The following is a 26393-nucleotide window of genomic DNA, read 5'->3' as shown; positions in this document are numbered from 1 at the left end:
ACTGAACGCGAGATTTTCGCGGGCGGATAGGATCGAAGATAGCTATCTGTTCGCGGACTCGGTCCTATAAAATGCGCCTGGCAGCCAGCATCCAAATCATCTCAGTTTTCGCTTTCACCTTTCTTCACAGCTGAGCCACCTTCAGTTCTTTTCATCCCGACCGCAGACGTGCATCTGCGATCAGGAGAGCAGGTCTCCGGAACCCTTCGCATTCGAGATCCTGCACCGGGAGAGAGCGAATAAGGTTTTTGGAAAGCGTCCTCACGTGACTGCTCGTGATCTTCTGACCTCGTCGACCCTGCTAATTTCGCTGTTTCGACGTCATCGACCCGACTGATTCCGGCCCGCGCCATCTACCAGTATGTCTGATCAATACGCATCATCTGATTTGACTTTTTTACTTCAGTTCTCTGATTTGATCATGATTTATATTAGAAATTTAATCTAAAAACTATTTAATTATTCAACAGATCCAAGCGTCGCCCGCTTTGCATGCTAGTCAGTCATGCGTGTCTGTCTCACCAGTCACCACCAGCGAGTAGGGATGGCAGTGGGTAAGGTACCCAGTGGGCACGCGAAGCCATACCCATACCCACTAGAAAAAAATTGACTCATACCCATACCCACTACCCATCATGGGTACAAAATTACGCCATACCCATACCCACCATGGGTAGCGGGTACCCATTGGATACCCATACCCATTAGCATTACGATAGACATGATCATTTGAATCGCAAAAATAAGTACCAGCATAACAAATGTATCGAACCCAACATAATTTTATCACAAGTTCAACAATATTCAACATTAAATGGCAATATCATGCCTTCAAATCACACAAAACATAGCATTGATTCTACAAAACTGTGGACAAAACATAACATTCATTTTATATGAGACATATAAATCCGGACCCACGTGTCATATATTAGCGGGTTCCCCATTGGGTAGCGGGTATGGGGCAACAGAGAACATACCCACGCCCACCGTACCCGATGGGCATAACAAATGACCCAATAAAATACCCATGGGTATCAAAATCCGCCATACCCGTACCCTAATAGGGTTTTTACCCATCGGGTTTCGGGTTTTGGGTATTGCCATCCCTACCAGCGAGCCCGATTGTCACTGCATAGAGTTTTTTTCCCCATCGCCTGTGGCCTTGTGAGCCACACCATGTCAACAACTCAACATGCAGCGCCTAGGAGCGCGCGCGAGGGGGTGGCCGGGTGACTGTTTTTTTTAAGTCGCCAGTGAGCGGTGGAACGGAACCGTGGGAAGCAAAGAAGCATTCAGCCGGGTCACCGCCGAACGGCTGGCCAGCCAATCTCTCGTGACTCGAGCCGCGCGAGCTGGATCCAAAAAACCTCCGTGCCCCCACGCGCCTACCCACTGTTCCCGGCTCCCCACCCGCTCCACTCCGTCCCGTCCCGTCCCGTTACAAAACCCCGAGCTGCAACCCCACAGCCAGAGAGAGAGACTCTCCCGGCTCCCCTGCCTGCGCGCCGTCTCCTCCAGGCTCCAGCGCCTCGCGGCCACCCCGTACGTACCACGGCACGGCTGCACGGCCGATGGCGTACCCCGCCGCGCCGCACACGAGCGCGGCCTTCCTCGCTAGCTTCGCGACGCCGCTCCCCGCGCGCCGCGCCTCGCCCCCGACCCGGCGCCGCGCGGTGTCGGTCGCCGCCATCGCCACCACCACCACCTGCGTCTTCGCCGACGCCCCCCGTGGGATCAAGGTCAGTCGCGCTCGCGCATTGCCGTGAGGTCCGCGTGCTTCCGACTTCCAACAATTGGACATGCTAGCCGCCGCCAAGGGCCTAGGCCACGCTGGTGTCAAGCGTGGCGTGATCTGTGTTGCGTTCGCGTGCCGTGCCGTTCCGTGGTAGGGCGGGTCATGGGTCAATCACATTTTCGGGTTGTCACCTGTGGCAGGAGGAGCAGGCGGACTCGGGCGCCCAGGCGGCGGCGGCTGCGGCTGCGCGGAGGGACGTCAGCCCGGACACCGTGGCCTCCATCATCCTCGGCGGTGGCGCCGGCACGCGCCTCTTCCCGCTCACGCGTACAAGGGCCAAGCCCGCGGTAATAAAATCGCCTCAGCACCTCCCTGTTTCTAGACTTTGTCTCCATCGCTCATAAGTCACATTTCGTCATTCATCAATCTCTTGTACGGCATTACTACACAACTTGGGATTAGCGGTTGTAGATTCCCGTTGCAATCCGTGCCATCGACTGAGCTACGGGGTAGTTACTGTAATAGTGATTCAGTCGCCGTCTCTCGCTCTCAGGTGCCCGTCGGGGGATGCTACAGGCTCATCGACATCCCGATGAGCAACTGCATAAACAGCAAGATCAACAAGATCTACGTCCTCACCCAGTTCAATTCCCAGTCTCTCAATCGCCACATCGCAAGGACATACAACTTTGGTGAGGGAGTTGGATTCAGTGGCGGGTCTGTGGAGGTACACTCTTCGGTATAAGCAGGCTCGATTGCGGAATACCATTGCGATGGACTCCTGATCTTGTTTTCTGCCTGTTTATTTTTTGCTCATTGGATAGGTGCTGGCAGCTACCCAAACAGCTGGGGAATCAGGAAAGAAATGGTTCCAGGGAACAGCAGATGCTGTCAGGCAGTTCCTCTGGCTTTTTGAGGTTCTTCCTGGGCCATGTGTAATACTCTACCTTTCAGAGTATGCTATCACTATGTCCAATTAACTTTTTGCCTGATGTTATTCTGTGAAGGATGCAAGACTCAAATGTATAGAAAACATACTGATTCTGTCTGGTGATCATCTGTATCGGATGGATTACATGGATTTTGTGCAGGTCTCCTATCTGCTGCAAGTTGATGTTGTAATTTCAAGTTTCAGTCTTATTTTTCATTGCTTGACAAAGGTATATTATAATATTGTTTTGCAGAAGCATGTTGACTCTGGTGCTGATATTTCAGTTGCGTGTGTTCCAATGGATGAAAGGTCATCCAGCTTTGTCCCTTTTAAATTTGTTCCTTGCCTTTTCTTGGTAATTAAACTAGTATTCAGTTGGCTAACAAAGCAATATGCCAATATGATGATATCTTAGCTACCTATACTGTATGCACTGTTTATTCAGTAGTGCATATTTGTTTATGACTATCATCAATGTTCATGCTGGAAAGCTTCAGATATCTCATGCTTTGCATTTTATAAGAACTAGAATCACTTTGTTTACTGTTGTCATATCCCACGCTAACATATTCCTATCTTCTTATTTTGTTTTTTTATCTCATATATACATGCAGTCGGGCATCTGATTTTGGATTGATGAAGGCCGACAGGAATGGGCACATCACTGATTTCCTTGAAAAGCCCAAGGGTGCAGATTTGGAATCAATGGTATGGTACACTCCCTCTCACTGACCCCAAAGATGAACAACTACTTAATGATTTATTCAGACAAGTATAGATTGACTGCATATTGCCTTTCTTTTGCATAATTAGTATTTTTGTCATGGGCTTCCTTTTATGTTGCATCATCTTCTAAATTATTTGAGTTGAATCCTATGTCTCCCTAACTTCATTTCAAATGGTATCCTTGGATTTATTTACTTTGTGGAAAGATTTTTAAATACTCTATTGTACTTGTTAATGAAGCAAGTGGACATGGGATTGTTTGGATTATCCCCAGAGTTTGCAAGTACGTACAAATACATGGCTTCAATGGGAATATATGTATTCAAGGCAGATGTTCTCAGAAAGCTTCTGAGGTAAGAATTAGAACAAACTTGCTAAGTAAGGCTTTTGTTGGTTATTTTTAAAACCTTTTACGTGAAAGAACAATGTATTGATGACATTTCGTGTTCACAGTTTGTATATAACGATACATCTAGCTTTCTTTTGATTAAGCCTTTTGTGGTTCCCAACAAACGTGAATTTAACCACAAGTTACAAAATTGTTACCTCTTTTGACTTGTATCTTGTAAGACAGGAATTATGACATCTTGCAATCTCCATGCACCTTCATTCACATTATGTTGCAGCTGGTGGTGACGACACTTATGTTCTTTCTTTGTTGTGCATATTTATTAGAGGCCATTATCCTACAGCTAATGATTTTGGCTTAGAAGTGATTCCAATGGCTGCAAAAGATTATGATGTGCAGGTATTTACACTCTACATTCGTCAAAAATCCAAAATGAACTTATGTTACCTTCTTTTAGTTGTCATGAACACGTGGTCTGAAGGATCTGTTCTTCTGTTGGCTCCAGGCTTATTTGTTTGATGGTTACTGGGAAGATATTGGAACAATAAAGTCTTTCTTTGAAGCAAACCTTGCTCTCACTGATCAGGTTTACATTTTGATTAACATTGTTTCTGGCTTAATCTTTCCGAGCTTGGATAATAGTTTCATTTTTTATTTTGTAGTCTCCCAACTTCTATTTTTATGATCCCGTGAAGCCTATTTTTACATCTCCTAGATTTTTACCCCCAACCAAGGTAGAAAACTGCAAGGTCAGAATCTCTTATTACCTATACATTGTTTCGTTTATAATGCATTACCTGGCAGCCTTGCTTGATTTATCTGTTTTTGTGCAGGTTTTGAACTCTATAGTTTCACATGGCTGCTTTCTAACTGAGTGCAGTGTTGAGCACTCTGTCATTGGTATCCGCTCAAGGTTAGAACCGGGAGTGCAGCTCAAGGTAAATTATTGAGTGTTTGTGAGTTATATAGTTGCAAAGGAAATCTAAAATTATCCTGGTGGGGTGGGAGTTAGGTGGGGAAAATGTTACTCTTTGATATTCAGTTTGCATGGTTGATATTCATAACTTTATTAAGGCCTTGTTCGATTGTTTCAATTCCATGTGGATTGGAGTGTATTAAAATAGATTGGAATGGATTTTAACTTGCTATGGATTTAAACCGACTCAATACCATCTAATCCATATGGATTAATGTTAAAACGAACAAGCCCTAAGGGAGATCTAATGACCACAATTGTAATTAAACATATGAAATGCTAAATAAAACATCACATGATGTAGCTCAATCCATTGTCACGTCCATCAGACTCTTACTCTGTAGTGCCCATTTATTTATGTTTGTTTTCTGCAATATACACATTTGTGACATCACTGAAGGAAGTAGAGAATGCGCATAATGTGTGGGATGATTTATTGCCTGAGTCCTCGAGCTGTTTATATAAGAGTACATGGCTTGGAGGGCAAGGCGCCTCTCCCAGAGATAAGGAAGGCTACCATGGGATTACAATCAATCCTAAACTATCCATATCCGGTGTTGCCTAATATACTCTAAGACCCCCCCTGTCACAGTGGGAGCGGTGCAGACGATGAGACTGTAGAAGAAGCAGTCGAGCTGACACCCCCCGCAGTCGTAATGGTCGATGCGACGCAGATGCTGTGGCTGGAGTGGAAGCCGACGAGGTTGCCCAAGCAAGGCGGGGTAGCCCTTTGTGCCGATGTCGAAGTAGCCAAGCGTGAGGATGAGTAGCCGTGTCGAGGTGCTGTGCGTCGGGTAGCTGTGATCGATGTAGCTGTCGAGGATGCCAAAGACAACAAGCCACACAAGTCGCGGGTGCATCACGCGGGAAGGCCCGTAGCGCGCCAGGAAGCGCCAGAGTGATGGTGGCGTAGGAGGACGCCATAGACGAAGATGGCGATGTAGTCGAGGCAGTCATAGAGGAAGTAGTCGATGCCGGGGACGATGCTGTCAAACCGCCATGGACGAGGCGTGCTCCGGGTTTGCCACGCCTGGAAACACGTCGTAGACGAATGCACGTGCCAGTGTTGCCAGTACCGCCGTACTAGGTAGAAGGCCCCAACCAAGTGTCAGCGTCTGAACAGAGAAGACCTCCACGATGGTTGTAGTGCCGTATGGCGGGAGTGCCGTCGTAGCTCACAGTTGTTAGAGCGGAGTAGACGAAATAGTCGAGGATGAGACGACGACGCTGGCAACAAGGATGTGCTGGACGAAGGCGAAGAGGTAGGCGTGGTGACGCATCGAGGATCCTGGAGTCGCAACGGTGAGAGTTACGACACACATGAAGAGACTCGATGGCGCCAGAGGAGCGCGACGAAGGTACTTGTCGGCGAAGAACTCGAGGACAAATGTGGTGTAGACCAGCGACGAGTATGTCGACGCAGCTTACAGGTGTCAAACAGCTCGTAGACCGTGCGCAGGAGACGCACACCGATGGAATCGACGTGTAGATGCAACGATGAGGATGCCGACAGACAACGATGCTGCTGCCCGAGGAGGCGACACAACGACGGCCCTCTTGCTTGGCGAAGCATCGCGCGATGGACGATAAACGTCTCGGGAGGGTGGTTTGCCCGCGATCGGTTGATCAGGCCGATGACGTGCGAGGCGGAGACGATGATGGTGGAGCCTCCCGATCGGTGGTGGCGACGACGAGCCGGCATAGAGCCATTTGCAGGCGAAGAGGCGCGACACAGGCAAGCGTTCCGGTTACGCCGCATGCCACGCCAGTTGCACCGTCGAAGAAGATGAGGAAGCCGATGTCGAGGATGTGCGAGTCGACTGGCGGTGGGCGACGCAAACCCGATCTCTGATCGGGGAAAAAAGGAAAAGATACACACAACAACAACATATCTAGGGACATCACCGAAGTACCGATAGCCAGTCCACCAATCCTCTGTTCCCCTAGCGTAGAGAATCAAGTCACGGAGAAAGATAGCAGAGCGGGTGACTAGCCCCCATCCTCCTGTCATCATTCTCTAGAATAGGGAAGAGAGAAAAGGCATATCCATACCATCACTGTAGCGACCAAGGGGGCGGCGCGACCCGTCATCACAGTGACAGGGGGAAGGGCGTAGCCCGCGATCACCATCGCGGCGCGACCTGGCGGCGTGGCTCGGCCCGGTGGTGAGGAGCCCAGCATCGCTCCATGGCGAGGGGCGGCTCGGTGGCGAGGTGCCACGACATAGCTCCGAGGCGAGGGGAGGCCCGACGGCGCGGCCGAGTCCGCGGCTTGATCGGCCGAGTCCGCGTGGGTGAAGGCCTAGCCGGCGGCGCGGAGGGGCACGACTCGACCAAGGGTGGACGCAGGCACACAGAGGGACACACCAGTGGTGGAGCAGCCTCTGCAGATCCGAGCTGCCTCCCCGCGGCCGTCACCACGACGGCGAGCGGAGGGGAAGCTAGGACGCGGTGGCCTGGCCACAGTCGTCACCATGACGACGTGTGAACAGGACGGAGCGAGGCAGAGCTAGCCGGCGACGGAGGAGACAACCACCACAATGCGGATCAGGTGAAAGTCCCGATCTGCTAGTGCTTTTGACACAACGACGACGGGTGGCGGGGCGACGTGAAGTACGCGACGACTGGCGCAGCAAATCAGAGGGATCGGCTGCGCATCCTACGAGGGCGCTGCCCCCAGAGGAGATGATCTCCCTGGGGGCGGCGCGGAGGCGGTAGTGGAAGACTAGGCTAGGATTTAGAAACCCTAACTCGTGATACCATGAAGGAAGGAGAGAATGCATATAATGTGTGGGATGATTTATTGCTTGAGCCTTCGGGCTGTTTATATAGGCTTGGAGTGCAAGACACCTCTCCTAGAGATAAGGAATGCTATCATGGGATTACAATCAATCCTAAACTATCCATATCCGGTGTTGCCTAATATACTCTAACAATCACCATGCATCATTGAGCATGTATGAGCTCTTTTGTTTGTTTAGTTTTGTGCCGATTTCGTACCCTTTTGTTAGTTTTGAATTTTAAAGCAAAATGTGCATGGGTATTTAATCGTCAACTGTACTCTGCAATGCGAGTAGTTATCCAGCATTGATAACACAATTTTCTGTTCTTGCTGAATATTGTGGATTGCTTGTTTATTTTCAAGTTTATTAATGAACAACAAAATGGTTTAGGACACCATGATGATGGGGGCAGATTACTACCAGACTGAAGCTGAGAGATTATCTGAGCTGTCTGTTGGAAAAGTCCCAGTCGGTGTTGGAGAGAACACTAAAATAAGGTTATTGTCTCTTTCTATATTAATGTGTTTGCCTAAGTATTATGCATGTTTCATTGACGTAGAGTTTTGTCACACAGGAACTGTATCATTGATAAAAATGCTCGAATTGGAAAGAATGTAGTCATTATGAACTCTGAGGTATGAAACCCCTCTTTATAAATTTTATGGAAGGCTTTGAAGTCCATACATTTGATCCTATTCAATATCTGCTAGGCTTTGAAGTCCATACATTTGATCCTATTCAATATCTGCTAGCTCAGTTCCTTAGCCATTTACTGATAAAATAAAATCACTCTGTAAGAATGAGCATATCATGCTACATAAGATAACTCGGTAAGGATGAGCATGAACGTGCTTGCAATAATGAATCAGTGGTTGATTCTTAATTTGATGACCAACTATAAATGACAAAGAATGCCAGCTTTTTCTTATTTTGGCATAGAAATAGCCTTATCTCTTAAAAAGTCATTGCTAGAATGAGATGACCTTAATCTACTTTGCTAAAAAAAGATGGCCAGGAAAACCCATTGTATAAGGGTCCAATATGACATATAATGAGTGTATTACATTCTGCAAATGTTATTTTTGTTCATATTATGAAATTTGGCCTCCTTTGGATTGAGGGAAAATTCCCCGTTTCCTGTGAAAATGAACTGATTCCTGTCAAATTCCTATATGATTCCTGCGTTCCAAAGGAGGCCCTTGTTTGTCATTTTTCCAGAGTAAGATGTTGAGCTGAGAATATCCCCTTATGAATGCAGAATGTGCAAGAAGCAGACAGGCCAGCTGAAGGATATTACATTCGTTCTGGGATAACTGTGGTGCTCAAGAATGCAGTAATTCTGAATGGTACAAAAATTTAGAAGATTATAGAATTATCTGCAGGTAAGCTAAGTGTGATGCTTAAGAATATGGAACTAATATTATTGCACATGATAATTTGATTTACAAAAAATTTTATAAAGTTAGAGAATGAATGTTCTGTGTACAATGCAGAAATATTGACAAATAAACAAGTTAAGCCTATACATAATGAATAAACGAAGAATGTCCAGATTTGTCTAGTGTTATCACCAAATCAATTTCTACTATAAAGTTAGGTAGTGAAGAAACACTCTGTAAACAGTGTACTAATTGCTGACATGTAAAGAATGAAAAGGACGAGTTAATAATATTCAGAGCTGTGTAATGTAGGTCCCACTTTAATTGCCTACGTCTAAGGGTATTATGCCTGCCTGTGCAATATTTCCATACACCCTAGGCAGGCAGAAGCTTATCAATATTGCTTGCAGCCCGTCCTACTCCTTGAGAAGTTGAGATCAACCTTTTCCACTGCCTAAATCTCTTGGAACTTGTACCCTTATGCCCTCCTTTCTTCTTTTCTTGTCAGAGGCAGAATTCTGAGAACCTTAACATATTCGTTTTCTAGGATAGGATTATCTGCTGTCATCAGACTCACCATTTCTTTTGAAAGTGCTGTTCTGTTTCTAGGGCTTGTTCCCAAATCGATGAGGTCGAGGAATGCGGTATGGTACTTGTGAGAGGCTTTTACATGATGGGGTGGAAAATGATCCCATGTATGTTGAGGGCAGGGTTCGATTTCCCGGTAGAGAAGACCGAGAAACCGGTAAATTTACCGTTTCCGGTCGAGTACGAGATGCATTTTTCAGTCCTATTTTCTATGTGTTTCGATTCCAAATTTTAAAATACGAAAGTCAACATTTTTGGTGAAAACTAAATTTTGGAACAGTAAAAACAAAAATGTAAACCACAGTTGAGGTGGGATGCTGATGCTAAAGCCAGCCCACGGTCTGTTAGGGTCGGTTTTCTGAACCCACAACCAATGGATTCTCAAAGACCAACCCAGGACTTCCAAGTTATGACGTTGGAGATTAATCTGGAGAAGCTGGACTCCTCTCCACTGCAAATTCTTCCTTTGGCTCGCCAAGAACAACCGGTGTTAGACTGCGGAGCGACTTGCCAAGCGTGGTCTCGCCCACCCAGCTGCCTGCCCCTTGTGTGACCAGGCTGATGAGACCCTTCAGCACATTCTCATCGGTTGCGTCTTGTCTAGACAGATCTGGGCCTTGATTTTGCAGTCCTTGCAGCTGGCTGAAATTTCCCCCACTCTGGCTGACTCGGGTTTCTTCTCCTGGTGGGCGCGATCTGTCAAGTCGGTGCCAAAGAATTTTCGAAAAGGGCTGAGCACTCTCTGTATTCTGGTAGCCTGGGAAATCTGGAAATTCAGGAACTTGTGTGTGTTTGAGGGTGTGCAGCCTAATGTCCAGCTTCTTCTCCTTAGGATAGGAAGCGAGGGCATCCTTTGGTGTGCTGCGGGAGCTTTTAGGTTGCTTGAGCTCCTTAAGGGTTGATTTGGTGACAAGGGGATCACGGGAGGATTAGAGGGGGTTGAGGGGGAAATGAACTAGTTTCCCCCTCAATCCCTCCAATCCCCCTATGATCCCTGATCACCAAATCAACCCTAAGGCCCTGTTCGTTTTGTGCTCATCTATAGGGATTGAGGGGGATTAAATCCCCTACAAGTCAAAATCATCTCCAATCCCTTCCAATCCCCCTCAATCCCTATGGTTTTGGGATCAAACGAACATGGCCTAATAGGGCGCTGATCCCAGCTAGCTAGCTAGGCGCTGGTGGTCTTGGTTGTTCTTTTTGTTTTCAGTTACTTTGTAAAACCTGCTAAGGGCCTGTCTGTACTTGGGTTGGGTTTCTTGACCTTTCCCGCTGTTTTTCTTCCTTAAATGAAATGACACAGCTCTCTTCCTTAAATGAAATGACACGCAACTCTCCTGCGTCGTTCGAGAAAAAAGTAAACCACAGTTGAGGGTCGATGCATTTGGACCTGTTTTTATGATTATATCATCCTCATATCACTCATGCTAAGTACGGCAGTGGAAAGATCTGCATATAATAAATCCTTACTATCTACTAAACATCACGTGAACAAAAAAAGGTTGGCAGGGGGAAGAACCGTTTCTTGTATGTATTGGGAACATGCTGAACAAATGTATTGACACTCAAGGGTTTCTCCTAGATTGAGCTACCCTGGAGCCAATGTACCATGATAGTAGCATTTTTGCCACTAAGGCCATTCACTGTAAATTTCAACGAAATATACATGTTCCTTGACTGGTCTGCTAGGGTTAATTTAGCACTAGCTTCAGACCTGTTCATACTGTAGGGTATTTTTCTCGAACACGAAGGAGAGTTGCGTATCATTATATATTAAGAAGTAGCAAATTCCAAAATAGACCCAAAAACAAAGGTACAAAGAGGCCAATTCAAGGCGGCCAAACCTTACAACTACTCAAGCTAGATAGAGCTCAACCCTGAGGCACCGGCCTTACACCTTACACCAGATGTCGGCCTCATCCTTGATACATTGCACAATAGACTGATGGCTGGGAGTAGCCTCATAAAAAAATGCAAGCGTTTATGTGCTTCCAGATCCACCAAGTCACCAACATCACCAGAGAATTGAAACCTTTTCTAGACTGTTTCTGAACATTCATTTCGTTGCTGCCCCACCAATCTTGAAAGTTGTGCTGAGGTCCTGATACTGTAGGGTATGTGCCAGTGCATTTGAGGATACGCACAAATTGGAGTTAGCAGTACATGCTTGGAGATGATGTAGTAGTTGACACATGCAAATGCTTTGGAATAACTTTGGTACCTGCTACCTACAGTTCCTGGAGTAAAGAAAAATGGACTTCAACAGCTTATATCTGGTTGAAACATGACTCAGGAAGTCATGATAGTGCTAATTATCTGGTTTTCCGATTCCAATCCTAGAAACTATTTTGATTATTAGATGCGTACCATGTGGTTGCTGCTTTGAAATTCTATATGCCACCGAGTCATAAATCCATGTCTGTAAATTGCAGAATACCAATCCCTCAGTGAAGAGCACACCATTGAAGCCCACAGCAGAGTTCTACGACGCAGATGCAGTCAATAAAACCCCAATAGCACAAAAGATTAGGAGACTGTCGATGCAGCTAAAGAAGTGTGGATATAGGCATGGAGCACCTGCAACACGCCAACGGTACGGCCAAACCATGAGCATGAGGCCATTTCACGTCCTTTCATAAGCCTCGGCTAGTGCCGGCGCGCGCAGGGTATCTTTTGTTCCTTTTTTCTAGCAGTAATTTACGTGAAGTGTCTGTACATGTAGAGGGAGAGATAGGGTACAAGTACGAGAGAGCATGTTATAGTACCTACTCTTATTATTTGTTTATTTATTGTTGTGCCGAAGAACGACCCGTGCATCTCATGTGCCAAGTCCATGCCTAATTGCCTATTGATGCCCACTTTCGGGGTGGTCTCGCGTGTGTCCGTTCTACCAAACGTACGCCCCTTGAACAAGTACCAGTACGCTCACATGTGAAGAGAATGTTCAGAAGATCACACCAGCGAGAATGTTCAGAAGATTGCACCAGCGAGAAACTAGTTTGTGAACTACATTTTTCCAAGGATTTCTATTTTCTCAAGAGAAAATGAACTAATTTTCTTTGGGAAAATGAAAACCCCGTGGAAAATTAGGGTTCCTAAACTGGCTACCAAATTAGCCCTTATGGCAGATTTGTTTTTACTCTTAGATTATATACATTGAATTATGGTGGAAGGATAAAAAAATAAAATATCACTTTAGATCACAAATAAGCTAAAATAAAATATCTAAGAAAATAACTTTATGATCTTTTATTTTGGTGCTTTATTTTATAAAGCAAATTTAAAATAAAAAATAGATGATGCATTTTATGGGCCGTGAAGGACTGCGGGCCCACATGGCCACATTGCAGTTCTTCGCGCAAAAGCTCATCGCGTCCGCTTCGATCTGCAGTCGTCGTGCTTACCGTTCCGCGATCCGCCGCCGGCATCCGTCAGCGCCACCGTGCCCCTGTTCTTATTTCATCTTCGTTGGCTTCTGGGCTCTCGTTTTTCTTGGATCTTAGATTGACCCGATCCCCTGATTGCTTGCGCTCTGTCGCTTTCTTGAAGTGAGCTGCAGCAATGGCCGCTGGTGCTGCGCCGACCAATATGCAGAAGGAGCAGGTGTGCGCCTTCTCTGCAGTTTACTTGCCCGAGTAAAAATTATATCATTGATGTACACGTTGATCTGAGGAAACGAGGATTTTCTTATTTTGCTCGAACGAAAAAAAAAAAACATGCCAAATTAGTTGGTTTGAGCAAGTAAATTTATACTTAAGATCTATTCTTCACCTTGTGCTTCCTAGATTTGTCACCCACTCACCCTGCAATAAACTAAGAGGAAAGCAAGCCTATGGTTTTTGTACCATGATTTTTTTATAAGGAATAAATTATGCTTGGGGAGGTGAATTTTGCACGACTTCCATGGGAAACCCTGATACTAATGCACTGCGTGTAGATTTCGGTGTTTTTCAAAGGGGAACAAAGTAGAGAATGTTTTACTTTTTTCATATCTGCCTTTCCATCGAGTAGCATTGCACTATGACCAAATAACTGCGCAGCTTATACTAGTCCAATTCTTCAAGAGAGAAAACATTATTTCTGCGGCACTCAGGATTTTTTTTTCAGATGATGGTTTCAAGTGGTGATGTATAAGAACAAGCAGGATTTGTAGCAATTATCATGACCATTGATCTCCAAAGTTTTCTGATATTCAGTTTCAAACTTATGTTACTTGGGATGCTTTATTCTATCTTTTTCCTCTGGTTGTTTCTTCTACATGTAAACAATTGCATTCAGTTTTTTACTATTAATTGAAGTGTTTCTGAGATCATTCGTTTTATGCGTTGCAATAGATGTTTGGATTGGCGGAGAAAGAGATGGAGCATAGGGTTGACCTTTTCAATCGGTGAGTGATATTTCTTTGATTCTCTTAAAACTACATCAGGAGCTGTAAAGCCCAAAATTTGAAGGAAAAAAAAAATGAATAAATAAGTAAATTTATAAGTGGATGTTTCAGGGATCCCTTGATTTTCTCTACATACTCAACTAATGGCATTAAATTATGTAAATAACAAATAAAATAGATACATAAATGTGCATTCCATGAAGTTTTCTTATAAGTTTACATTTGTATTCGAATTTGTGAGACAAGTTTAAGTTGGAAAATTTAGAATTTGGAAATAAAAGAGAAAAGAGAAGAAAAATAAAAAGAATATACATTATAAGATAACAATAATAAATAATATTAATTCAGACAGTAAAAGTATAATTCATGTAGACTTTTGTTCGATATTTGAAATCTGGAATGCAAAACCAAATTTTGAATTGAGTTGAATAATTGGAATGGAAAAGAAAATAAAAAGAAAAGGATTAAAACCCTACATGGGCCGTCCAACCTCACTTCTGGCCCAGTTCATCTTCTCTACTGCGTGGCCCATCCAGCCGGCCCAGACACTGGCTCCCTTTTCCCCTCGCGCTCACTTCACTGGCAGGCGGGGCCACCTCGTCAGTCATCGTTACTCCGCTTCTGGTGCATCGCGCGCGTGTGGTCGGACGCTGCGCCGCGGGCCCGCTTGCCAGCCAGCTTGCGTAACCCATCACGCCCTGCCTCTGGCTGCGGGTCCCACATGGCGGTGGCTCCAACTGGAGTAAGCGCGCGCGCGAAATTGGCTTGTATCACCGACGCATGGACCCCACTCTGTCAGCTTCAGCGTCCCCCTTCGGATCCCAACAGAATCGCGGCAACTCCGCCGCCGTGGGCTTCGCGCGATTCCGGCCAAATCCCCATCGCGGACTTGATGCTAGTTATAACTTCCTCGGCCCCGCGAGCCCCCCCTCATCATCCTAGCTGGGCGGTCGTCATAACTGTGAGGAGCGACGAGAGCAGAGAGAGGTAGGAAAAGGGAAGAGCGCGGCCGCCACCATAGAACCTTGCCGGCATCTGCCATTGGAGGCCATCATCTGGTTCGCCCGCGCTCGTTGATGGTGTAGGAGCCATTGGCGGGCAAAGAACTCGTCCGGGGTGCGCGCGATTTTGTCGCCGTCGCGGGGATTGGCCGTGGTGCCGCACCATCGCGCGAGCGGAGACCATCGCCGCATCATACCAAGGTAATAAGCCCACCAACGGATTCGCCTTGACCTCCTCTACGCGTAGCGCTAGGGAATCGAGAATTTAACGCCTGGGCGTATTGCTGGGGAGCTCTGGACATGGCGCTCCGCCGCGGTGAGCGCGTCGTTGAGATTTGGGGGTGCTCGAGGAAGGAGAACGGCTCCTGGCCGTCCGATCTTTATCGGGTGGCCACGATTGGAGCGCGCTTACCCCCTTTGGGGGATCATTCTGGGTCGTCCGATCGGATCCAGCGTGACCGCGGGATCTTGATCCTGCGTGCGGGAATGTCCCTCGCCACTTTAAATCCGAAGCGTTGATCTGCAATCCGAGGGGCGTGATCGCATACCGCTTCATTTCAATGCCAATCTAATCTGGGCCATCCGCGCCTGATCGGACGACCGCTAGCACTCCGTACCCCTTCGGCCGTGTATTTTCTTAAAGAGACCCTCCACTTCAAACTATTGAACCCGCAATCCACCTCAGTTGTAGCCTGAGCCTAGAGAGTCTTTTGAATTAGACCCTGCACTTTTCTGAAATCCTGCGCGCAGTCCAAATAACAGAGAAACTAGATAATTAATATTAGAAATTGATTTTTAGTATAAAAATAAATCTTAAAACTTGTATAATTCATATGTAATCCATTTTAACTCCAAATTGAGTCATTCCAGTTGCAATAATTTTATTTTAATATTGTATATCAACTAGTAACACTGTTTGGCCATGAAACTTGAAGCAAAATTGTTCATTTGAATTAATCTGTTCTAGGTGCTTAATAACTTCAGAAATTAATAACTAAATAACTATAACTCCAAATTTAGTGAATCTTGGTCCTACAATCTCGTAGCAACGCATAGATTATTATTACTCAGTTTATTCTTATGTTTGGTGTGATGTTAATTTTGCCTATACCATATTTGTTTGTATTGCTACGACTAGCGTGAGGTCACGAGTCACCTGAAGATCATCCTGGTACCTGGAATCTCAAGTCTCAGGCAAGTTGTGCCCTTGATCACTTCTTTTTACCCACTCATGTTCTAATTAATCATAATGATCTGCATAGGTTAATTTGATGGGACCCAATAGGTTACCCTAGTTTGTCTATCTTTATACCTTGTTTACCACTGAACTTTTTGGGTAGTACTTGCTAGTGCTTTATGTGGTTTTGGGTATGAAGATACATTATTCATGATCACACTTTTATTATCTGTTTATTATCACTGTTCATGATAAGATCATTATGTTAATTGGAACATGGAGAACCACCCGGGAAAACAGTGCTACCACAAGGGTTTAATGGGACGCCCTTGGCCGATTAATTAGGAAAGCTAGTGGAAGACTACCTTACCCGAAAGGGGCAAGGGCAGTAGGGGAGTGGTCAGTGTAGGGAGGCCCTCGGGAGGATTTTGCTGTGATGGCGGTCCTGCAAGGGATTCCTGGGAAGGCCCTCGGGAGGATTTTGCTGTGATGGCGGTCCTGCAAGGGATTCCTGGGGAGGCCCTCGGGAGGATTTTGCTGTGATGGCGGTCCTGCAAGGGATTCCTGCATTGGAGCTTCCTATAAACTGTAGCGGGTTTTCTGAAGCTAGTGGAACTTTGTAAAGGCCTCGTAGTGTTATCCTGCCTCGCCTCCTCGGTAGAGGTGTATGGGAAGTCGCGATCCCTTGGCAGATGGGTAACATGACTTGTGGGTAAAGATGCGCAACCTCTGCAGAGTGTAAAACTGGTATACTAGCCGTGCTCACGGTCATGAGCGGCTCGGACACTCACATGATTAAATTATGGAACTTAAACTCAATTTGTCATATGCATTGCATCGCAGGTGAGTTTGTTACTTTTGTTCTACTATTTAATTGGGTTGGTATTTACTTATACTTAGTAATTGCTAATAAAATTTTGACCAACTTTAAAAGCAATGCTCAGCTCTAACCATCCTCTTTGGTAAGCCTTACACTTCACGTGAGCTCCCACCTTTGGCGAGTTCATGCACATTATTCCCCACAACTTGTTGAGCGATGAACGTATGTGAGCTCACTCTTGCTGTCTCACATACACCACAGGTCAAGACCAGGTACTGCAGGATGATGCTCATGGAAGATGCTGCGATGAGTTCGTGAGTGGTCTAGGTCGTCGTCTCCCAGTCAACTTTGGGTTGCTGGACCGTTGTCTCCTTATAATGTAATTATTTATTTTGTATAGAACTCCTGTTATATATAAAGATGTGACATTCGATCCTGTGCCACTTTACATCATATGTGTGAGACTTGGTCCTAGCATACCTGGTGTTTTTGTTAGCGCCCGGGTTTTGGACCCCTAAAATCCGGGTGTTACAGAAGTGGTATCAGAGGAATGTTGACTGTAGGACGAAACCTAGATAGAATTGGACAACCATTATCTACTTACCTCTACTACTCTGATTCTTTTCTAAACTTATCTTAATCTTTTCTCATCTAATTCCGCTTTACTCTGATTATTCTTACCTTTTTCTTTCTAAAGAAAAATGTGGATTTCACACATTGAAATCATGTACCTAAAGTGACTTTTAGGAATAGGAAACCTAATCTTAGGAACAAAAACAAAACTATTATTTTTTATATGCTTGAATGCTTGTTCTTATGATATTTGTCTGATTTGGATCTTTGATTGAGTGTGATGGGTTGTGGAGTAATGTCCACAATTACATCTGCATATACATATAGGGAAAAATACTTATAAAATAACTAGATAAACTAGATTATCCCTCATTTAAGTATCTAGCCTAACAATATCCATCTCATCTCGAAGGATTCTTTCCTACACTCATAGATCCATCTTATCTCGAAAAGATTTTATCTTATTCTAAATAGAACTAACTGATCTCAAAAGATTCTACCTTATCCTTATGGATTCATCCTGTCCTAATTAGCATATTTATTCCACTCTAGAATAACAACCATGAGCTAATCCAAAAAAAAACTTATTTAGATCTTAACTAGTCTAATCTAGTCATATCCAACCTAATCTAGATTCTATCTAATCTATTATGATCTAATCTAGAGTAAGTTACTCGATACTGGTACAAAAGATAAGGCCATACCCTAATCCACTTACGCCTAAATTGGTGACTTAGATCAACTCGGCCATACACAACAATTTGACCTATATTATAGGTTACATAACCTTCCAACAAATCTAGAAGCAAACAACCAAACCAGATTCTGACTAATCTCAATCAACTCATAGCTACCTACTAAACCAGCTACTCTACCTTCTAAGTCGTTGCCTACAAATCTATCTTAACCTCTTGTCCCTAACCCGGATGAAGACACCAAGACTTGAGAAGGAGATCAAACTCGTTGAAGAATACTAAGAGTCAAGCCATATCTCCAAAGAAAGCAAGATCCACAATACCCTACTCTTTCCTACCCAAGCCTATCCATGCTTTAAAGACATCTTTTATTCTACACATTAGGTGGCTATACATATACATGTGCCCATGCCTTGTTAATCACCTCTACAGATGCTAAAACTTCAAAAAAAGACTTTGCATATTTAGACCAAATAATAAGAACTATGCACCGACCTACAAACCAATCCTTTTGTATCCGTTTTCTTACAAATCTCGAGGACGAGATTTCTGTTAAGGGGGGTAGGATTTGTAAAGCCCAAAATTTGAAGGAAAAAAAAATGAATAAATAAGTAAATTTATAAGTGGATGTTTCAGGGATCCCTTGATTTTCTCTACATACTCAACTAATGGCATTAAATTATGTAAATAACAAATAAAATAGATACATAAATGTGCATTCCATGAAGTTTTCTTATAAGTTTACATTTGTATTCGAATTTGTGAGACAAGTTTAAGTTGGAAAATTTAGAATTTGGAAATAAAAGAGAAAAGAGAAGAAAAATAAAAAGAATATACATTATAAGATAACAATAATAAATAATATTAATTCAGACAGTAAAAGTATAATTCATGTAGACTTTTGTTCGATATTTGAAATCTAGAATGCAAAACCAAATTTTGAATTGAGTTGAATAATTGGAATGGAAAAGAAAATAAAAAGAAAAGGATTAAAACCCTACATGGGCCGTCCAACCTCACTTCTGGCCCAGTTCATCTTCTCTACTGCGTGGCCCATCCAGCCGGCCCAGACACTGGCTCCCTTTTCCCCTCGCGCTCACTTCACTGGCAGGCGGGGCCACCTCGTCAGTCATCGTTACTCCGCTTCTGGTGCATCGCGCGCGTGTGGTCGGACGCTGCGCCGCGGGCCCGCTTGCCAGCCAGCTTGCGTAACCCATCACGCCCTGCCTCTGGCTGCGGGTCCCACATGGCGGTGGCTCCAACTGGAGTAAGCGCGCGCGCGAAATTGGCTTGTATCACCGACGCATGGACCCCACTCTGTCAGCTTCAGCGTCCCCCTTCGGATCCCAACAGAATCGCGGCAACTCCGCCGCCGTGGGCTTCGCGCGATTCCGGCCAAATCCCCATCGCGGACTTGATGCTAGTTATAACTTCCTCGGCCCCGCGAGCCCCCCCTCATCATCCTAGCTGGGCGGTCGTCATAACTGTGAGGAGCGACGAGAGCAGAGAGAGGTAGGAAAAGGGAAGAGCGCGGCCGCCACCATAGAACCTTGCCGGCATCTGCCATTGGAGGCCATCATCTGGTTCGCCCGCGCTCGTTGATGGTGTAGGAGCCATTGGCGGGCAAAGAACTCGTCCGGGGTGCGCGCGATTTTGTCGCCGTCGCGGGGATTGGCCGTGGTGCCGCACCATCGCGCGAGCGGAGACCGTCGCCGCATCATACCAAGGTAATAAGCCCACCAACGGATTCGCCTTGACCTCCTCTACGCGTAGCGCTAGGGAATCGAGAATTTAACGCCTGGGCGTATTGCTGGGGAGCTCTGGACATGGCGCTCCGCCGCGGTGAGCGCGTCGTTGAGATTTGGGGGTGCTCGAGGAAGGAGAACGGCTCCTGGCCGTCCGATCTTTATCGGGTGGCCACGATTGGAGCGCGCTTACCCCCTTTGGGGGATCATTCTGGGTCGTCCGATCGGATCCAGCGTGACCGCGGGATCTTGATCCTGCGTGCGGGAATGTCCCTCGCCACTTTAAATCCGAAGCGTTGATCTGCAATCCGAGGGGCGTGATCGCATACCGCTTCATTTCAATGCCAATCTAATCTGGGCCATCCGCGCCTGATCGGACGACCGCTAGCACTCCGTACCCCTTCGGCCGTGTATTTTCTTAAAGAGACCCTCCACTTCAAACTATTGAACCCGCAATCCACCTCAGTTGTAGCCTGAGCCTAGAGAGTCTTTTGAATTAGACCCTGCACTTTTCTGAAATCCTGCGCGCAGTCCAAATAACAGAGAAACTAGATAATTAATATTAGAAATTGATTTTTAGTATAAAAATAAATCTTAAAACTTGTATAATTCATATGTAATTCATTTTAACTCCAAATTGAGTCATTCCAGTTGCAATAATTTTATTTTAATATTGTATATCAACTAGTAACACTGTTTGGCCATGAAACTTGAAGCAAAATTGTTCATTTGAATTAATCTGTTCTAGGTGCTTAATAACTTCAGAAATTCATAACTAAATAACTATAACTCCAAATTTAGTGAATCTTGGTCCTACAATCTCGTAGCAACGCATAGATTATTATTACTCAGTTTATTCTTATGTTTGGTGTGATGTTAATTTTGCCTATACCATATTTGTTTGTATTGCTACGACTAGCGTGAGGTCACGAGTCACCTGAAGATCATCCTGGTACCTGGAATCTCAAGTCTCAGGCAAGTTGTGCCCTTGATCACTTCTTTTTACCCACTCATGTTCTAATTAATCATAATGATCTGCATAGGTTAATTTGATGGGACCCAATAGGTTACCCTAGTTTGTCTATCTTTATACCTTGTTTACCACTGAACTTTTTGGGTAGTACTTGCTAGTGCTTTATGTGGTTTTGGGTATGAAGATACATTATTCATGATCACACTTTTATTATCTGTTTATTATCACTGTTCATGATAAGATCATTATGTTAATTGGAACATGGAGAACCACCCGGGAAAACAGTGCTACCACAAGGGTTTAATGGGACGCCCTTGGCCGATTAATTAGGAAAGCTAGTGGAAGACTACCTTACCCGAAAGGGGCAAGGGCAGTAGGGGAGTGGTCAGTGTAGGGAGGCCCTCGGGAGGATTTTGCTGTGATGGCGGTCCTGCAAGGGATTCCTGGGAAGGCCCTCGGGAGGATTTTGCTGTGATGGCGGTCCTGCAAGGGATTCCTGGGGAGGCCCTCGGGAGGATTTTGCTGTGATGGCGGTCCTGCAAGGGATTCCTGCATTGGAGCTTCCTATAAACTGTAGCGGGTTTTCTGAAGCTAGTGGAACTTTGTAAAGGCCTCGTAGTGTTACCCTGCCTCGCCTCCTCGGTAGAGGTGTATGGGAAGTCGCGATCCCTTGGCAGATGGGTAACATGACTTGTGGGTAAAGATGCGCAACCTCTGCAGAGTGTAAAACTGGTATACTAGCCGTGCTCACGGTCATGAGCGGCTCGGACACTCACATGATTAAATTATGGAACTTAAACTCAATTTGTCATATGCATTGCATCGCAGGTGAGTTTGTTACTTTTGTTCTACTATTTAATTGGGTTGGTATTTACTTATACTTAGTAATTGCTAATAAAATTTTGACCAACTTTAAAAGCAATGCTCAGCTCTAACCATCCTCTTTGGTAAGCCTTACACTTCACGTGAGCTCCCACCTTTGGCGAGTTCATGCACATTATTCCCCACAACTTGTTGAGTGATGAACGTATGTGAGCTCACTCTTGCTGTCTCACATACACCACAGGTCAAGACCAGGTACTGCAGGATGATGCTCATGGAAGATGCTGCGATGAGTTCGTGAGTGGTCTAGGTCGTCGTCTCCCAGTCAACTTTGGGTTGCTGGACCGTTGTCTCCTTATAATGTAATTATTTATTTTGTATAGAACTCCTGTTATATATAAAGATGTGACATTCGATCCTGTGCCACTTTACATCATATGTGTGAGACTTGGTCCCAGCATACCTGGTGTTTTTGTTAGCGCCCGGGTTTTGGACCCCTAAAATCCGGGTGTTACAGGAGCTTTGAGGTTTGATGCAGTAGTGAAGTTCAGTTTTCTATTTATACCACTGGAATTTGTCTTCTACATGACATTGTCTTTTGTTCTTAAACCAAACCAAACCAAAATTTATGTCTGCCAGTTTATCTGATATTCGGTCTTTGTTTCACTACAAACTTACACATACATGTTTTGACAAGTGCATCGAGAAGAGGTACACCTGGATTTAGCATGATTTTTTATTATCTTCTATATTTCTCTAAATTGCTGTTACATCTGCATCTTTTCTGTTTTGATATTAGTATTCGTATATGTGAAGTATATCAGATCAATGTTATTTGTGCTTCTGTAAACCCACCTGTGGCACGAAGATTTGCTGATAAGCAAGTGGCAGAAGTTATTAAGTGGTCAGCTTCTTGATGTATTAGCCTGTTTTTACACCCCTAATGTTGTGCTGTTGCGTTGGTTTGGCTGAAGTTTATTGGTTCATGATGCTGATCAGTAGTTTTATGTTTTGCGCCCTAGCAAAGAGTGAAGGAGCCCTATGCTCTGTTATTGTCTAGTTGCTATATCAGTATCGTTTGCTACCATCATTAAAAACTTGCTTGTGTGAACTCTTTCATTTTATTGCTACAAGTAATGAAAATTGGATGTGCACTAGTGTGGCAAAAATGTGTGATATGAAGATAATCACTAGTACAATGCTTGTGTGTTGCGACAACACACAATCATATTTGTTACTCATAAAAAATAAAATTAATATCAAAGTGAACATACAGTCTATATATCAGATATTAAATTCATAAAAACAAATATTACACTTTATCTTAACCAAAAGGCTAAGAAAGATATCAATTGAAAAGGAGCCCGACCCTCTTTTTTTATAGCTTCCACGATCGCATGTCCTCCTTTAGCTAGCGAGGTGGTACTATGTGAGAGCGTTGCACTGCGTGTGACTTTTTGTCGTGTTGGGTTTAGGTGGTTTCTCACGGCGGTCCATTGGTAGGCGATAAGCGGGGGGAGAGGAACAGAATGCGCGCTTCGCACGTGACGCGACGCACGAAACTGGTGCTTTAAAGGAGCAGAAAACCATTGGTAGGCGAGAAGAGGTGGAGAGGAACAGACGTACGGCCTTTACACGTGGCGCACGATGCACGAAACTGATGCTTTAAATGATTAGAGATATGATACAATTTAACTATTTAAGACAGCTATATCACTTCCCAACATTAAAGTTTGCTTTCTTGGATTCATTGCCATGATGTTAGTGAATACACGAAGTTATGGATTATATGTGATTGATTTGGATTGTATTCACTATATCTAGGCACAAAGATGCTGAGCTCAATATGGGTGAGAACAGCTGCATTGATCGATGTGTTTCTAAGTATTGGTAGGCAAGTTTGTTTCTATGTTCTTGGTCCATTCCATATTGAACATTCATCTTGTTTTCGGTAGTTTTATAGCTTTTATTAGTGAAAAGATATTGCCCCTGTTTGGTTCAGCTTCTGGTCGGTTTCTGGCCGCCAGAAGCAGAAGCTGGAAGCAAACGCTCAGATTTTGGCGCGGCTTCTGCCCGACGCGCTTCGGTAAGAAGCCCCCCGCGCACGGGCTGGAAGCGGCCTTCACTTGGCTTCGGATAGAAGTCTGTCCACTTCGCTAGGGTACTCGCCCAAGCACGCGCCGCCGCCGTCGTCTTCGCAGGTACGGCCGACCTCCATCCGCGAACTCCTCCATCCCAACCGTCTGTTCCCCTATGCCGCGTCTCATTCCCGTCTTTTCTAGGGTTCACGCACCCACGTCGGCGCCGCAGCCCTGTCGCGAAGGAACCTCTCCCCCTGTCTTCGTCTTCGCAGGTACGGGCTCTCTCCATCCGGACCCTCTCATTCACCGCCACCGCCTCGGACGTTCGTTGACCCTTTACTGTCGCTAGGGTTATCGCACCCACACCGGCGCCGCTGCTTCGACGTGAAGGTTCCACTGCTCCCCCACGTCGCGTCGTCATCTTGCCAGGTACGGTTACCTCGCCTCGATCCCGACCCTCGCCGCCCCCTCCTCTCGTGTTGCTAGGGTTCGTCTTGCCCCGTTTGCTATTTGTTTAGGCTTGAACCACTGCCGACTGTTCTCCAGTTTATTCAGTACATCATTACTGTTATGGACCGACGTACTAAACTAATTTTTTGTGCATTGTCGCCTTCAGATATCCGTATCAACTCGGCGGTCTTCGTCTTCGGTTCCAAGATCCAGTGCAACCAAGGTAATGTTATACTCAATTTGTTGCGCACTTTACTGTCAACAGGTGCTGAGCCAATTTTTGTTTATGGTTGTTTTTGTTTGTATGGTTTACTCGGGGTCTTTATTACTTTGTTTGTCACAACCTTTTGTATGTTCAAGGTTGAGTTCATACTGTGTTAGTTACTACCTGTATGTTAGTACCTTCAACCAAAGTTTGTCCATCTTAGCACGCAATTCATGTGAATAAATGGAAGTTAGTAGATTGTCCCCTTGTCTAGTTCACTAACCACCTAAATCCACATCAGATGGATTCAGCAGACTCCATAGCCGACAAGGCAATTGGAAGGATGCAAGAGATTGCGGACAAGATTTATTTCGTAGCTCGGGAAACAATCCGTCCAGGACGTGGGTTGACCTCCTTTGACGCTACCAAACTTCGTGTAGCATTGGAGGACATTGCTTGCATGATGGAGCAAGATTCTCTAGTTTTCCAAGAGTATTTGGACAAGGTGAACAACGTAACCCACCAGCCTGAGAGCAACTACGAACCCTCAGAGTTGTCCTCACCACCCCCTGGTGAAGACAACCTTAGTCCAGACTGGGACTTTGCCGAGCACTTCGAAAGGTTTTGGGGAATTGAATATGACTCCGATCAGATGCCTTCCTTTAGTGACAATGAGGTTTAAGTTAGAACTTGGTTCAGCTTGTAGTAAGGTCTTAGTGAAACAGGGATATGATCAGGCTTTTGCTTAATGGGCTGGTGTAAATGTCTTCCCTGTCCTTTTGTGTCCAGTACCTCTTTAATTAACGTTGTCTTTGTGTAATTAAGGAAATCCGAATTTTACTACTTATGGTACTACCTTATGTTATTATGGTCAGTTGAGTGTTGTTTTTGTTTTCTTCTTAATTCGAGACCACTACGTATTTTCAAAACTCTACACTTGTTTTGCACTAGATGGACAAGTCTAGCAAAGTGATTGCAAAGTGGGATAGTAGAGCAACAAAAATTTACACAGAAATTTGTGTAGAAGAGGTCAATGCCCGGAACAGGCCACAACACTTTCTTAATGCAGAAGGGTATGCTAACCTCATAAGGAAGTTTAAGGAACACACTGGTCGCACTTACACCAGGGATCAAATGAAAAATAGGTGGGACTCCTTAAAGAGAATGTTCACACAGTGGAAAACTCTTAATGAAAGGGCTACAGGTCTTGGTCGAGACCCTCATACTAGTTCAGTCAGTGCGCCAGATGAGTGGTGGGCTAAGCAAAATGAAGTAAGTAGATCTTTTTTTTTGTAGACTAACAATAGTATTGGCCATCTCAAACTAGGAACTACCATGTTGCTGCAGGAAATGCCAGGTTGTATTATGTTCAAAACAGCCCCCCTAGAGAATGAGGACGAGCTAAAGGTTATGTTTGGACCCATTGTCTGCACAAATGAAAGAACCCTTGTTCCTGGCGTCGAGGATGCTAATTCATCATCTCATGATAATTTGGAAGCCACTTTAGGTGGGGGTGAAAACAGCACACCTGACCCATGCACAAATGCGACTGGGAAGCGTAAGATGCAGCATGATTCTCCTAAACCAAAGAAGAAAAAAGATTCGAGGGAAGAGTACATGAAACGCCTAGTGGAGGCTTTTGAGTCGCGTTCAATGACCACTAACAAGTCCATTACCTCTGCTGACACGGACCCAGTTCGTGTTGAGGTTATTGCACAGTTGCAACAAGTTATCGATGATGGATCACTAGAAGGCAGCGACCTACATTTGTTTGCCACTCATCTGTTGATTGAGAAAAAAGTATAGAGATGTATTTGCATCACTGAAGACAAAAGAAGGAAGGAACGCTTGGCTTCGCAAAGCTTACGAGATAGATCTTAAAAAGTCCAATTAGATGCTGGTCGTCCGACAACAGAGGCTTATGTTGAGTATTATGTTAGTTGTGTCTGTTTTATGAGTCAAGTCGTTTCACTTTGATGAGGATTGTCGTCTTAG

The 26393-nt window shown here is 45.0% G+C and overlaps 1 protein-coding gene and 1 non-coding gene across 2 annotated transcripts; one reads left to right on the top strand and one right to left on the bottom strand.

Annotated features, from left to right (window-relative positions):
• Window positions 1–1528: 1528 nt before the first annotated feature.
• Window positions 1529–12282, top strand: LOC100125657 (glucose-1-phosphate adenylyltransferase large subunit 3 precursor-like). Its single transcript, NM_001112588.2, is given in 16 exon segments — window positions 1529–1742; window positions 1939–2085; window positions 2292–2465; window positions 2563–2655; window positions 2746–2829; window positions 2923–2978; window positions 3284–3377; window positions 3636–3748; window positions 4071–4143; window positions 4250–4330; window positions 4407–4493; window positions 4578–4682; window positions 7893–7999; window positions 8077–8137; window positions 8761–8884; window positions 11902–12282. Coding segments are annotated over 15 exon segments (1545 nt in total). The 5' UTR covers window positions 1529–1574; the 3' UTR covers window positions 8863–8884; window positions 11902–12282.
• Window positions 12283–22810: 10528 nt separating this feature from the next.
• LOC111589886 (U2 spliceosomal RNA) lies at window positions 22811–23011 on the bottom strand. The gene has a single exon (XR_004851703.1). It is a non-coding gene; the product is annotated as a U2 spliceosomal RNA (small nuclear RNA).
• Between the last annotated feature and the right edge of the window lie 3382 nt (window positions 23012–26393).

The sequence above is a fragment of the Zea mays genome, chromosome 7, assembly GCF_902167145.1.
Source record: "Zea mays cultivar B73 chromosome 7, Zm-B73-REFERENCE-NAM-5.0, whole genome shotgun sequence".
Classification (NCBI taxonomy): domain Eukaryota; kingdom Viridiplantae; phylum Streptophyta; class Magnoliopsida; order Poales; family Poaceae; genus Zea; species Zea mays.
This window is presented reverse-complemented; position numbering and strand designations above follow the sequence as displayed.